The sequence below is a fragment of the Gymnoscopelus microlampas genome, assembly GCF_963454915.1.
Source record: "Gymnoscopelus microlampas genome assembly, chromosome: 20".
NCBI classification, from domain to species: Eukaryota; Metazoa; Chordata; class Actinopteri; order Myctophiformes; family Myctophidae; genus Gymnoscopelus; species Gymnoscopelus microlampas.
The window spans coordinates 29,678,270-29,691,400 of NC_139957.1; the positions used below are offsets into that span (position 1 = coordinate 29,678,270).

A 13,131-nucleotide genomic window follows, 5' to 3' on the forward strand; every position below is an offset into this window, starting at 1 on the left:
TAGGCCAAATGAATTGTGGAAAATGTTCCCTATTTCCTCTGGTGTGAATAAAAAAAAGAGCAACAACAACACACACAGCCTTTTCATTTCACTCTGATATCTGCCTTCTTCCCTTGAATATGTATTTATACTGTGTTAGTATAAATACTAGCCAATCTACAAACTCACATGGTTCAGACTTCAGACAGTTTGTTGAACTGGTATATCTGCTATTTCCAGTGCACAACATAAATGGTAAAAATGGTGCATATAGCGCCTTTATCCAGGGCGCTTTACAAGGAGCATTACATTCACCCATTCACTTCACACCTACATGTATTCACCGACGTCGGAGGAAACCATGCAAGGCACCAACCTGCTCATCGGGAGCAATTATAAAGGGGTTCAGTGTCTTGCTCAAGGACACTTTGACACTAACTAAGTGGGAGTCCAGGATCGACCGCTCTACCGCCTGACGAGGGAGGACAATATCATGTGTCAGCTTTTAGATGTGCTATTTTAGACTTTTTTGCAAAGTAGGCCTGAAAAGGCCTACTACTAGCCTTACAACGAGCCATGTCGTGCTTCACAATGATGAGCCAGCCAACTCCTGTGCCGTTTTCAGACATCCAGTCCAGTCAGTAGGTTAAGCCTTCATTTCAGACAGCATAGTCTCAACTGTGCGGTCTGTCAAACGAGTCTCCGTTGCAACCAGCGTTGCCAGGTTTTGTGAGAGAAATAAGCAATCAGGTCTAGGAAAACAAGCCCAAAGGAAGCGACCAGGCCACATGAGCTCCGATATTTGAAAATACAAGCTCACAACGCGTCGCATCGCTTGTAGATATTTATTTTTCTTTTTTATCTGAAACATTTTGAATAGTTTTTTACATTTTAACATGTTGCATAGTATTGTATAATTGTCTGTCATTAAATGAATTGAGTACAAAGGACCCCAGTGGAAGCAACCCATATGTGCTTTCTTTGTTTGAAATCCTCTCAACAGACCTTGTATTGTACTGTACTTCCTGTGTTTGTCTCTGCAAACTGTTACTAAAGTATTCAATCAATCAATCAATCAATCAATCAATCAATCAATCAATCAATCAATCACTCAACAACAACAACAACACAAATGTGGTACATCATGTGTCACAGAATGTTTTCAGATGGGGGTTCGTGGACAAATATATATTCATTTGAGGGTCCTTGACATTAAAATATTTTAGAACGATAGGTTTAAGCAACATTTGTGAAAACAATCCCAAATAAGCAACTACACTTTAGAAACGAGCCCAAAAAAATCGGAAGCCCAAAGTCGCTTATAATAAGTGGACATGGCAACACTGGTCAGACCGTGTTGTTCACTGGGTGTAAAGGGTGTAAAATGACAAGAGGACACGCCTCTAGAGGGCGTTGCTAAACAAAGAACACGCCTCTAGGGGGTGTTGCCAAAGAGGAGGTGAAAACACAGAAGTGACCAATTGTGCACAATCCTTCACACTAGAATCCAGTCAGTCAGACCGCACAGCTTCTCTTTCCGTGCGCGTTCTCTCCACAGATATCCGCTCGCCGAGCAGCACCATGCCTGTCATGGGCAACCCCTTATGTGCAGCTGCATTTCTGGCTTTCGTAGTTATTTCTATACTAGTGACACTTTTGATAAGCAGTTTGCAACTCGCCGGTCAGAAAGGATATCCTCCCATTAATGGAACTATAAATGAAGAGTTTGCCTCGCAGCAGCGCAGCGCCCTGATTCACCAACTCAACGAAAGGCGCAAAGAAATCATTCCTTTGCTCTTCTCTCCGGACAACGAAAAAATAATATCGTGGGAGTCGTCGTCGGGATTTCCCCCCCAGCAGCAGCACCACCGCCCGTCATTAAAAACAAACGTGGATTTTAGTCTGTGGAACGAGATCTCGGATAGTTTAAGAAGGGCGCATATGGATGAAATGGGCTGCGATTCCCTGGTTGACGTGCGGTCAGTGGAAGTCCTCGGGTCTGGATACACAAAGCTAGTTGTCAAAGTTGTCTTGGCCGAGGATCGGTCGGTGGCTTTAAAGCTGGTCAACGACCAGGGGAACGACATGGAGAAGTGTTTGGAGGATTTTAAAGACCCTCGTGGCTGCTACGAGCTCGTCTCCTACAAACTGAGGAAAGAAATGGTCCTGCTGCAGAGGCTGCAACATCCAAACGTCATAAAGGTCAGTTGTCTGTGGAAAAAGTAGGCTACTCAATTTCTCTAATTAAGTAAAATCTTTTTAAAATAGCAGATCTACAAGCTCATGTGACTTGAGCTTGTAGATCGGCTATTCATAGCCTAGTTTAAATATGTCTGAAGTGGTCAATGTATGTTTTGTTTGAAATAATAATTGAAATCTACAAAGTAACTAGGCCTAGTAACTTAAGTTGTCAAATAATTGTAGTGGAGTAAAAGAAAAATATTTGCCTCTGAGGTGTAGTGGAGTAGAAGAAGTACAGAACATTGGAAATACAGTAAAAAAAAAAAAAATCCTAAAAATTGTACTTAAGTACAGTACTTTAGTACATGCACTTAGTTACTTTCCACCACTGATAAAGGTAAATAGTAAACATTACTGTCTGTTTATGTCTCCTCGCCTCACTGCTTGGTCTCACGCGTAAAAGTGGATGAAACGGCTCACTGCCTCTGGAGGCCCTTCCCATGTAATTCAATTAAATTCGTTGAACCTCTCACGACCTTAGGTCCGGTTTTGCAATTTGAGGAGACACAGAGCCTCTGTCCTTTTTTATAAAAATCCATGATCCCATCTGAAACCCCCCTGCAGTGGTGTAAAGTAGGCTAACCATACATTTACTCAAGTACTGTACTTAAGTAAAAGCAATATTTTACTTTGCTAGAGTATTTCCAACTTTCAGTACTTTTTCTTCTACTCCACTACACCTCAGAGGCAATTTAGGCAAATATTGTACTTTTACTCCACTACAATTATTCGAAAACATTAGTTAATAGTTACTTTGTAGATTTTGATTATTATTACAAAACCATACATTAACCACTTCAGCCCTACATAGCCTACATTTAGGCCATTTGAAAATAGCCGATCTACAAGCTCACAATGTGTCCCAATGCAAAGAATTGTGGGCTTGTAGATCTGCTATTTTCAAAAGATTTTTAGACATTTGAAAACTTGTGAAATGGGACATTCTGAATAATTACAACTTTCTACCTTTGGTACATTAAGTACATTTTGATGCCAATACTTTTGTACTTTTACTCAAGTACATTTTTAATTCCTGACTTTTATGTGTAACAGATTATTTCTACATTGCAGTATTGATACTCTAACTTGAGTAAAACATGCGAATACTTTTTCCACCACTGCCCCCCAGACCTTGCTCAATCAATCCATTATAGTCCAAATTTGAAACCTGAACTGAGAGACAACTTTGAACGGAGAGAATGGTTGTCTCTCATAACGACCAGCCCCCGTCATGGTACAGCGTGTCCAACGAGCTTAATTGGTTGATTTCATAAGGATGCGGGGAATATTCACTGTTGGCTAATATGATTACTTTGGTCAAAGTGTCATTTGCAGACTGTTGTTGGGCTGGCAGACTATGTCCCAATCATGTCCTTTCAATTTACTTCTGCAGTGAGAACATTTTTTTTGATGATTAACTATTTCTGGTTCTTAATTAGATGTGTTTCTGTGCTACAGACATGCGGGCCTGAACTTTCACACAAAGGTCCAGTATGACCTTATGTTTATGTATGTTGATCTTAATTGCATCTACCGATTTTTACAATCTGCAGCAACACCCTGTAGTTTCAACTACACACACTTGAGGAAAAGATTTTCAACTGAAAAACATTTTCTCATTTGAAAAAAAAAATCTGTTATTTCTGTCAAGTGACAGTCTGAATTATATAGCCTAAATTATAAACGTAACCACATAAGCCCTGTATGTTTCGTCATATGAATATAGGGTTTACGTGATTTATAGGCAAAATATATTTCACCCCAAAATAGGGATGTCAGTTTGCAAGTGGCTTATTCATGTGGATATACTGTACCTGCCCACAGCTCAGAGGCCACTGTGCAGAAGATGTTGGAGGAAGGGGAGAAAAAGGATTGGGAAAAATCACAGCCATCCTGGAGCAGGGGAGTCCTCTCCAGATGATCCAGCTATTGCAGAGCCCCTGGGAGGATAGATTCAGGGTAAGGCCGCCCACAGAACCTCTATCACTCATGTTTTCTGTCTTTAATTTCTTTCCTAAGTCTTTCTCCCTATGTCTGTCTCTTTCTCTCTCTCCTGATTTCTTGTTGTTCCTCTGCTGTGGTCTCTATACTCTACTTTTAAGTTGTGTTTCTGTTTTTCTGTCTCCTTGCAATCTTCAACTTCTTTCTCACCCGCTCTAAATGTTTTCCCTCTCTCTCTCTCTCTCACACACACACACACACACACACACACACACACACACACACACACACACACACACACACACACACACACACACACTCTTTTCAAACTGTCTACATTGCATGGTCTGTTTTCTGTCACTTACGCGCCTTTAAGTGAAAACTGAATCCCTCTGCCCCGCTCCCTTTCTCTCGCTCCCACGCTCATACAGGCAACGACATGGAACCCTCACACTCAGTAAAAAGAGATGATACCATAGTGTTTAAGCCAAGTCACACATGAGGGGGTTCAGGACATTTGAAACCCCTCGAGGTCTGACATCTGTCCTTCCGCGTATTTGATCAGACCATGGTCGGAATGGAGATGGCTCCTAGAGTTAATCCACCACGGGCTAAAGAATGTCATCCCATCCCTCCCCAACAAACACACATACGCACACACAGTCACACACAGCGTGACCCCCCAACCCCCCCCCGCCATAGGTATGCTCCCCAGTAGGAGTCAACAGTGGGTGGGACAGTCCTGATTTGCTCTCCAGGGGTCAAGGAGTGTGTGTGTGTGTGTGTGTGTGTGTGTGTGTGTGTGTGTGTGTGTGTGTGTGTGTGTGTGTGTGTGTGTGTGTGTGTGTGTGTGTGTGTGTGTGGGTGTGTGTGGGTGTGGGTGTGGGTGTGGGTGTGGGTGTGTGTGTGTGTGTGTGTGTGTGTGTAAATGTAAATGGTGATCCTCACAGGGAGAGAGAAACAATCCTTGTTTTATTTATAATTCATAAAATAATGTATTTTAAAATGATTTGAGTGACATCATTGGTCGCTGGCCACTATGAAATTTCGATTCATACACAGTAAAATCCTCAGTGTTCTTTTTATCCATGCAGACGCTGCAGATTTTACGGTGTAGTATGGCTTTCAGGGTAGCTCGGCCTCTTTGGTTGCACCACGCATCTGCACAACACACACAGTAATCCGACCGTGTTCGGTTTCACCCGCCTCTGTTTTTTTACAGTGGCTTCAATCTCACAGAGTGACGTTCAAGAGACACAGTGCATTACCTAATAGTTCAGCTATGTTTGTAGTGTGACAGAATCATTTCATGCCCTTTCAGTGTGCGGATAATGTTATTGCTTTATTTTCTCTGAGGGTGCTTGGCCAAGCTTCTGCCTTTTTTTATTGTTTCTGTCTTGCTAGTAGATTATGATTTATGAATTGCAGAATTAAAGCCATTTTAGAATAATATACAAATGTGATAGATTAAACATTCATTAAAAGCAACAAATGTATATGGAATTATATATAATATAATATACTGTGTGTGTGTGTGTGTGTGTGTGTGTGTGTGTGTGTGTGTGTGTGTGTGTGTGTGTGTGTGTGTGCGTTTGCGTGTGCATGAATTGGTGTTTTACTATTTGCCGTTTTTTATTAACTATTTAACAATGTTTTTAAATGTTCCATTTTATAACCAACAATGTAATGGGGCTGTAATTACATAGCAATTCTGTGCATCAACAAGATACTTACTTCTATAACGGTTTTGTAATGACTTGGCAATTAAACTAGGTAAATCCCTCAACTTTTATCACTTACACTTTAAAGTTTGACTCTCAGAGTGTAAAATCTGGTTTCTGTTCACATTGCAGGTATGTCTGGGTCTGGTCAGACTCCTCCAGTTCCTCTCCTACTCGCCGCTGGGCTCTGTAGCGCTCCTGGACTTCCAGCCTCGGCAGTTTGTCATGGTGTTGGGTGAGCTGAAGTTAACGGACCTGGACGATGCCAGCATGGAGGAACCCCGCTGTCAGACAGATGCAGACTGTACCCTCCAGTTTCCCCTCAAGAACTTCACTCTGACCTGCTCAGCCCAGGGACTGTGTGAGGGTCTGAATGAAAAGAGGAACCTCTACAATGCCTATAGGTATAAAAAATATATAATATATATAGATACTATACGTATATGGTAATGGTGAATAAAGAGTAAATGGAGTCACCCGTGCATGGCCACTTATAGACAGGTGCTTGTTGGTTGCAGGAAAATTACAATATATATCTACAGATATACTGTTGTTCTAAAATGGATGGATGAATGACTGCGTTCATAGCTTAAGCGTGGACACGGCTGAAGTTGTTAATTAATGGGTGGATGAATGAGGGGTGATGGATGCACGTACTCGGCGCTCGGTATGGCGTCGTTTAAGTGGAAAATGGGGTCTTCTCCTGCTTTTATTGTTTAACATGCTTTCAAAGTTCTGACAGGTTTATGGCCCCCGTTTGCTTTTAACACCCTGGTGAGACAAGTCATGCTCTGTGTGAACTATGTGATGGGGCATGTCTGTCTCCCTGTCTGACGGAGCTGTTTTTGCCTGTCCCCCAGGTATTTCTTCACCTACCTGCTACCACACCAGGCCCCGCCTGGCCTCGCACACCTGGTAAACCACATAATGAACTCCACAGGTGAGGAAGAAAGACAACCATGACATGACGGGACGCAACTATTCAGGATCAGAAAGCAAATCGGTGCATTATTGAAGTCGTGTAATAACACGCTTGGGAGTGAGAGCTTCATTAAGTGAACGCTATGTTAGTGGCCCCTGGCCCCGTACTCGCAGGCTAATGAATAGCTGTTGATAGTGCTTACGTATGTGATAGGCAGGTATGGGAGTATTAACTTCACCCCTTACGATGTTTAACCACTTAAGCCGTGGATACTTCGTGGTACAACGAGTAGTGAAAATAGCCGATCTACAAAGTAGATCGGCTATTCTTGCCTATGAAGTGCCCAAAAAGATTGACAGTGATTAACGCATAGCTCATGTCCTCTGCATGTAAATATATACATATATACTAATATGAGTGTGTGTCCAGGGGAGCTGAAAGCTGACATCAACCAAACACTAGATGCCTTTGAACGCGTCCTCCTCCTCTACAAGTCTGGTGTGCACCTGGACAACGTTCCTCCATCAATAATCAGAGGTAAGAGCTTATGGAATGAAGGCCTCTTTTTTTTCATAAACTAGTGTGGGCATTTAAGGAGGGTGGGGGTCGGGGGGTCAGAGAAGGGCGGCTGAGCATACTTTTCCTTTTGTCCTCTCCTTCAGAGGCAAGGACGCAGTCTGTGTACCACTTTTTTTCTTTTTCATTTAATTTCATAAAGGACAAGGGGGCAGGATGTGGGGTCTCTCTCTCCCTCCCTTCTGCTTTGACAGGTTTATTAGGCAGCAGGAATGCAACAAGGTGGGCTTAAACCCCCCACCCCCCTCAACCCTCCCTGTCTCTGGCTCAAAAAGCATAGATGCGTTTATTGTACCAAAAAAAAACTGGGATACAGTACATGATTAGGAGAACTTGAGTGTTACAATATTAGAAATGGTGTATCTTCTGTTTAGCCTTGTTCCTATCAGATGACACTCTTAACCACGTTAACGCGTGCGTTCCTATTTTAGGCAATTTTCTAAATTGTTTTAAACATTTTTAAAACAATAGCATGAAAATAGTAGATCCAAATGCGAAGCGTTGAGTTTATAGATCGTCTATTTTCACTATTTGTTACACAGCAAATTATATGTGGCTGAAGTAGTTAAATATCGCCACACCATGGTTGCTTTATATCTGCTCCGGCTCTTTTGTTCATTCTTTGTGTTCTCTAAAGCGATGAAGGTCTTATACCATTCCACACCCAGCTCTCCTCTGCTCTGCCTATACTCCCCCTCATTCCTTTCAGTTCTGTGAAATATTAATAACAGAATAACTGGCTGCGTTCCTCTCGTGAGACTTTCCATCCTCCAGACGCCGGACTGTTTGCATAGCAGCACTTTATGAATTTAATCACAGATGTGAGGTAAAGAGGCTGCAGGACTCAGGCTTGCAGTAGAAGAGAGCGTTTTACCGTAACAAGGAGGTGTAATGTTTAGTTCTGGAGCCATACTCATCTACATGGCAAACACATCTATATAAAAAAAGAAAACAAGTTCTATAACTTTAGATTGATTTGCTCTGTAGTTTCTCAGTTGGTAACTGAGGTTTTTGAGGGAAGGGGGATTTCTGTAGAACTTGTGGTCGTTCCTGGGCTGTGCACTGGTGAATCATGTTCTATTTTTATCACTACTATCTGGAATTCCATAACCCTAAGATTGTGTACAGTAGAACCCTACTGAGATCACAGATATGCTCACTCCATAGTCTCTGGTATGTAATGCCAGGGTACATGGTGTCTCCGCTGTGGATAAAGCCTTTCATGCAAAAACGTAATGTATTTAACTCTGAAAGCGTAAAAAATACTCTCCCTCCCCCCCTTTTTTTTCTTTTACACTTCAAGAGTTAAACTTACTGACAGGATTTGGCAGTGTAGCTAGCTGAAAAATACAGGCTTCATTTTCTCCCCTTTCCACCCACTGTCTGGTTCATAATAAACACTCCTCCCACAAGTTACCTTTTCTTGGCCCCCATATACTGCTTCTTATGTATATACAGTAGTAACTATTGGTCTAAAATACTCCTATGCCGTAGTAGTTTGGTAATGTGACTACCACTACCAACTACCTCAATATGCTAACTACCAACTAGATCTTTATTATTTTTCGCTCTCTGTGCCTCTCTCCCTCTCTCAAGTCTCTCTTTGTTTCAATGTGTGTGTGTGTGTGTGTGTGTGTGTGTGTGTCTGTGTGTGCCTGGTTGAGTGCACTTCCAACTCAGACTCTTGCTAATGTATAGCAGATGAGATCCACAGAGCCGCCTGACTCAAAGAATGTTATAACAAATGTTGGGAGGGAGGTTATGTTCGATGGTTTTCCATTTAGGACGAGTAAAGCACACAAATTCTACTTGGATTGAATAAGCATTATTGTTCCCATGGGGAAATTTGGTTTGTTACAGTAGTCATCACAACCACTACACATCATACAATAACTAATAAATAAGTTAAAAAGAATGCATAAAAGTGGTTGTCATCATAAGAAAATTGTATTGAGCTATAAAAGCGGTATGTCACTTTTTCGGTATTCTCTCTGTGTCGTCAGCCTTTGTATACATTACCATTTCTTTCTTTTTTTTTCTTTTAACCTCTTGAACCCTAGCATCCCTATTCTTGGGGCGAACATTCAGCGAAAGTAGAATATCTACAAGCTCGCAAAGTGTCAGGTTGCAACATGTTGTGAGCATGTAGATCGGCAGATTTGGCGTAGAGGGGAAAAGGAGGGGGCCTAGCATAGACCCCTGGGGGACTCCGGTCAATGTACGGGTATATGTCATATAGGGTTTAAGTGGTTAAACTATTCGTGGACGGACCAAATGCAAGTCTTCAGAAAACGTCCTGTACTGAGCTGCCTTTTGTGTTTGTTTAGATTACACAGTGATGCGAGGTATGAGGACTTCTGGGAATGTGGAGTACCGATGTTGGCCGTCCTACAGCCATCAGGGCTGTGTGCTGGCAGTGCACGGCGCCAGGGAGGCGGCGTTCATTTGTAACGCTCATGCACAGTGCACCAGCTTCATCCTCACCGGACAGAAGACGTGGACAGGTTTGTAATGCCCTCAATCTTTCAGCCATAAAATCCCCCGCCCTCACCCACGCACACAAAAACAACAACAAACTTCCCTGCCTGTTTCCGGACGTTTTTGATTGCCATATGTCCTCGCCCAGCTCCTTTCTTCTCCCCCACTAGTCATTCCCCTTTTTCTGTTAAATGAAAAATGGATATCACCACAGTTTACTGGAGAGGGTTTTTCTTTTCAGCAACTAAATGTTTTTGACTGAGCTATTGTGTTTTTCTATGGAGGAACTCATACTGAAAGCAATAATAAGCACTAAGCAATAAGAGGAAAAAATGCAATACAATTTTGACTCTTAAGTCCCAGAGTAGAACCCACTCTAGGTTAACACCATTTCAGAAACACAGGAAGAATTAAAAAACTTCTGTTTTGTGATACCTAGTATCACAAATCCCACGAGGAACTGCAGTACACTACCAAAATATGGTATATCTACATGAAATCCAATGTTTCCCCAACTGAGAGGCACTGAATTGAATATATTTACATAATATGTATTTACATATAAAAGTGAATAAGCATGTATGTTTTCATACATTTTTTTGTGGTGCAAAAGCAGCAAAATAAATTATATTGTATGACTTCAATACTGTCTTGAAAATGCTGGTATACATCCTGTCTTTCTGAAACACAGGATGTTTCGAAGCCAACGTGTCGATCTCGTTCTCGGCTGTCATCATCTTTCTTACAGCTGATAGGTCTGTTCTCCTGCTAACAGGCTGAACATGAGTAATGACTAAACAAAGTCAATTAATTCCATTTTGATCTCCTGATAGGACATTGGACCTTGGCTTTTAAATGCATACAACTATCAAAGATTTTAAGTCAAGAGATTTAAGTCAGGGAAAGGAGAGTGTGTGTTGCTCAAGGGCTTTAAATGGATCTGTTTTTCATTTTTCTTTCCATCCATTTCTTCTTGTTTGCAGGCCACCTCCTGGCTTCTTTCAGAAGCAGTTTCAGCCATCTGGTGCCAGATGAGACGTCAGAGGTGTATTTGAAGAAAACCAAATCCCCTGAACCTTCTGCAGTGTGATCCAAGGACCAAACAAAGCCACGGTATTACAACCAAAATGGAGTTCTTACGGCGGAACAAGAGAGACGATACACCGCCGATGGCATGAAACGGAGCAAAAATTTTGCACATGCACTACTAAGTACGAATTATGCTGCCTTTCGCAAAAAGCATCGGCCTGCTCACGAACAAAATAAGAACTCCGTTCTCCTCCCGATACCCCGTCGTAGGAACATACTGAACACATTGAGCCGTTGTGGTTGTGCAGTAGGAGGGTTGAAGCAGGGCTAAAGGAGGAGGCGTTTGAAGTGAGGCGAGTGAATGTGATGTATTTATAGGGCTTCTGCTCGGTGACTGTTTGATCTCGCTGCCAGCTCGCTCTGTCTGCCAACAACTATTTAAAGGGATTTCCCTTCAGGTACAATTAGGGGGTTAAAAAAAAAGGCCTTGTCCTCGCAAGTGTTTTTCCCCAGCTTGTCTTTATTTGCCATGTGTGTTGTGTTTTGTTCAGCATCATGCCCCACCCCCCTCCCTCCCTCAGTAGGACTTAAAGCCAAAGAAGTAATATGAACAACTTTTAAACCCTCCTCAGCTCACTGTTTGAAGCCTGAGGTAAAGAAAAGAAAACAAGCTCTTATATAAAGACACTTTGATGCTAATGCGCTGAAGTTGTGGCTGTTTATCCACTTAAGCCCTATTTTATACTTGGTAGTACGATGGTATTGTGTGGCGAAAATAGCTGATTTACAAGCTCATAACGCGGCGTATCGTGACATGTTGTGAGCTTGTAGATCTCAGTAATACTACGGAGCTCACAGCGCATCGCACCGTGACACGTTGTGAGTGTGTAGATCGGCTAGTTGGATAATCTTTGAAAATGTTTGCCGACGCTCAAAATAAGAACGCCATGTTGAAAGTGGTTAATACATGGTTACCCAGCTTTAGCTGCATTGGTATGAGTTAGAAACAACCATGTAAGCATTTATACAGCTACAATGTGCCAAGATGATTGATACCATTCCATGCTATTTTGGTTGAGTTTTAAATGTAATTCATACTTATTTTTGTATTTTTCTTCAGAATCGTTATGCTGAAATGAAATGTTCATAACACTATTTGTGTGTTACGGTGGATGTACACCTTGTGGGTGCAACTGTTATTTTCAGTGAAAAATAATTCAGTTAAATGAGTTGATATTCACTTGTTCCTCTGTACAGTTTTGTAATTTGTTTGCTTTAATTATAAACTTTTTGCTCCCTCTATGATGTTCTTTTATGTTTGCAATGTTATGAAGAATTTGAGCTAACAGCTTGTCAATAGCACCTTCATATGAAGGTTCATCTCCCAGTGCTACAACAAGCCAGCCATTCACACTCTTGGAGGTGTGTGTGTGTGTGTGTGTGTGTGTGTGTGTGTGTGTGTGTGTGTGTGTGTGTGTGTGTGTGTGTGTGTGTGTGTGTGTGTGTGTGTGTGTGTGTGTGTCTGCATGCTTGCTTGGCGAGTGTGTGTGTGGGGGGAGTGGGTGCTTTCTTGCTTATAACCACGTGCCCCCCTTCATCTACAAACTGTAACACATCTGAATGGGCAAAACTCCAAACCCACAGAGTTTACACAATACCAGAGGAATGCATTCAAATGTCCTCTCACGCTGAGCTCATTATTAGCCTTAATTAATACATGTAAATAAGCCTTACTTGCTGGCCCTTTCACATGTAGGGCTTTGGGGAGGGGGCATTATTGTAAGACAATGGCAGTCTCCAAGACAATCAGAGTTAAATCTTCAGTTTGCACACGAATGGACTTGCCATCTGTGCTTGCTGGGAGGAACCTGGTGAGATTAAGATAAGGGCAGGCCTGATGCCTGTGGCGTTTTGGAAGGTTGGTGCTCATAGAATTAAAACTTACCAAATGCAGTGGCATCCACTTCAGACGTTTACCGCCCAACCAACCCAAAACATCTTGCAATAAAATGTACTTTCCAAATCATTTGGAAAATATTAAACTTAGTCAATGGAACAGACTTGGCAACTGAGCCAGAAATCAAGCCTCCAGATGGAGCACCACACTCGACTCCCTCTGACTTGAAGGGGCATGTCCCATCTGCAAATTAAATTTTTATGGTTAGGACATTGGAGAGGCCTCAGGGTTCCCTTTGCCCTGTGGTGGCCCCCTGTTGTCTAGTGAAGAACTGGCTGATTACAGCT

At 42.1% G+C, this 13,131-nt stretch overlaps 1 protein-coding gene across 1 annotated transcript; it reads left to right on the forward strand.

Annotated features, from left to right (window-relative positions):
- The first annotated feature begins 1,485 nt into the window (after window positions 1-1,485).
- On the forward strand, window positions 1,486-12,187 carry pkdccb (protein kinase domain containing, cytoplasmic b). The gene is made up of 7 exons (XM_084044945.1): window positions 1,486-2,181; window positions 4,045-4,179; window positions 6,015-6,286; window positions 6,743-6,822; window positions 7,234-7,341; window positions 9,708-9,884; window positions 10,842-12,187. Exons 1-7 carry the CDS (start codon window positions 1,561-1,563, stop codon window positions 10,946-10,948), a joined length of 1,500 nt encoding a protein of 499 aa, XP_083901071.1. The 5' UTR covers window positions 1,486-1,560; the 3' UTR covers window positions 10,949-12,187.
- Window positions 12,188-13,131: the final 944 nt, after the last annotated feature.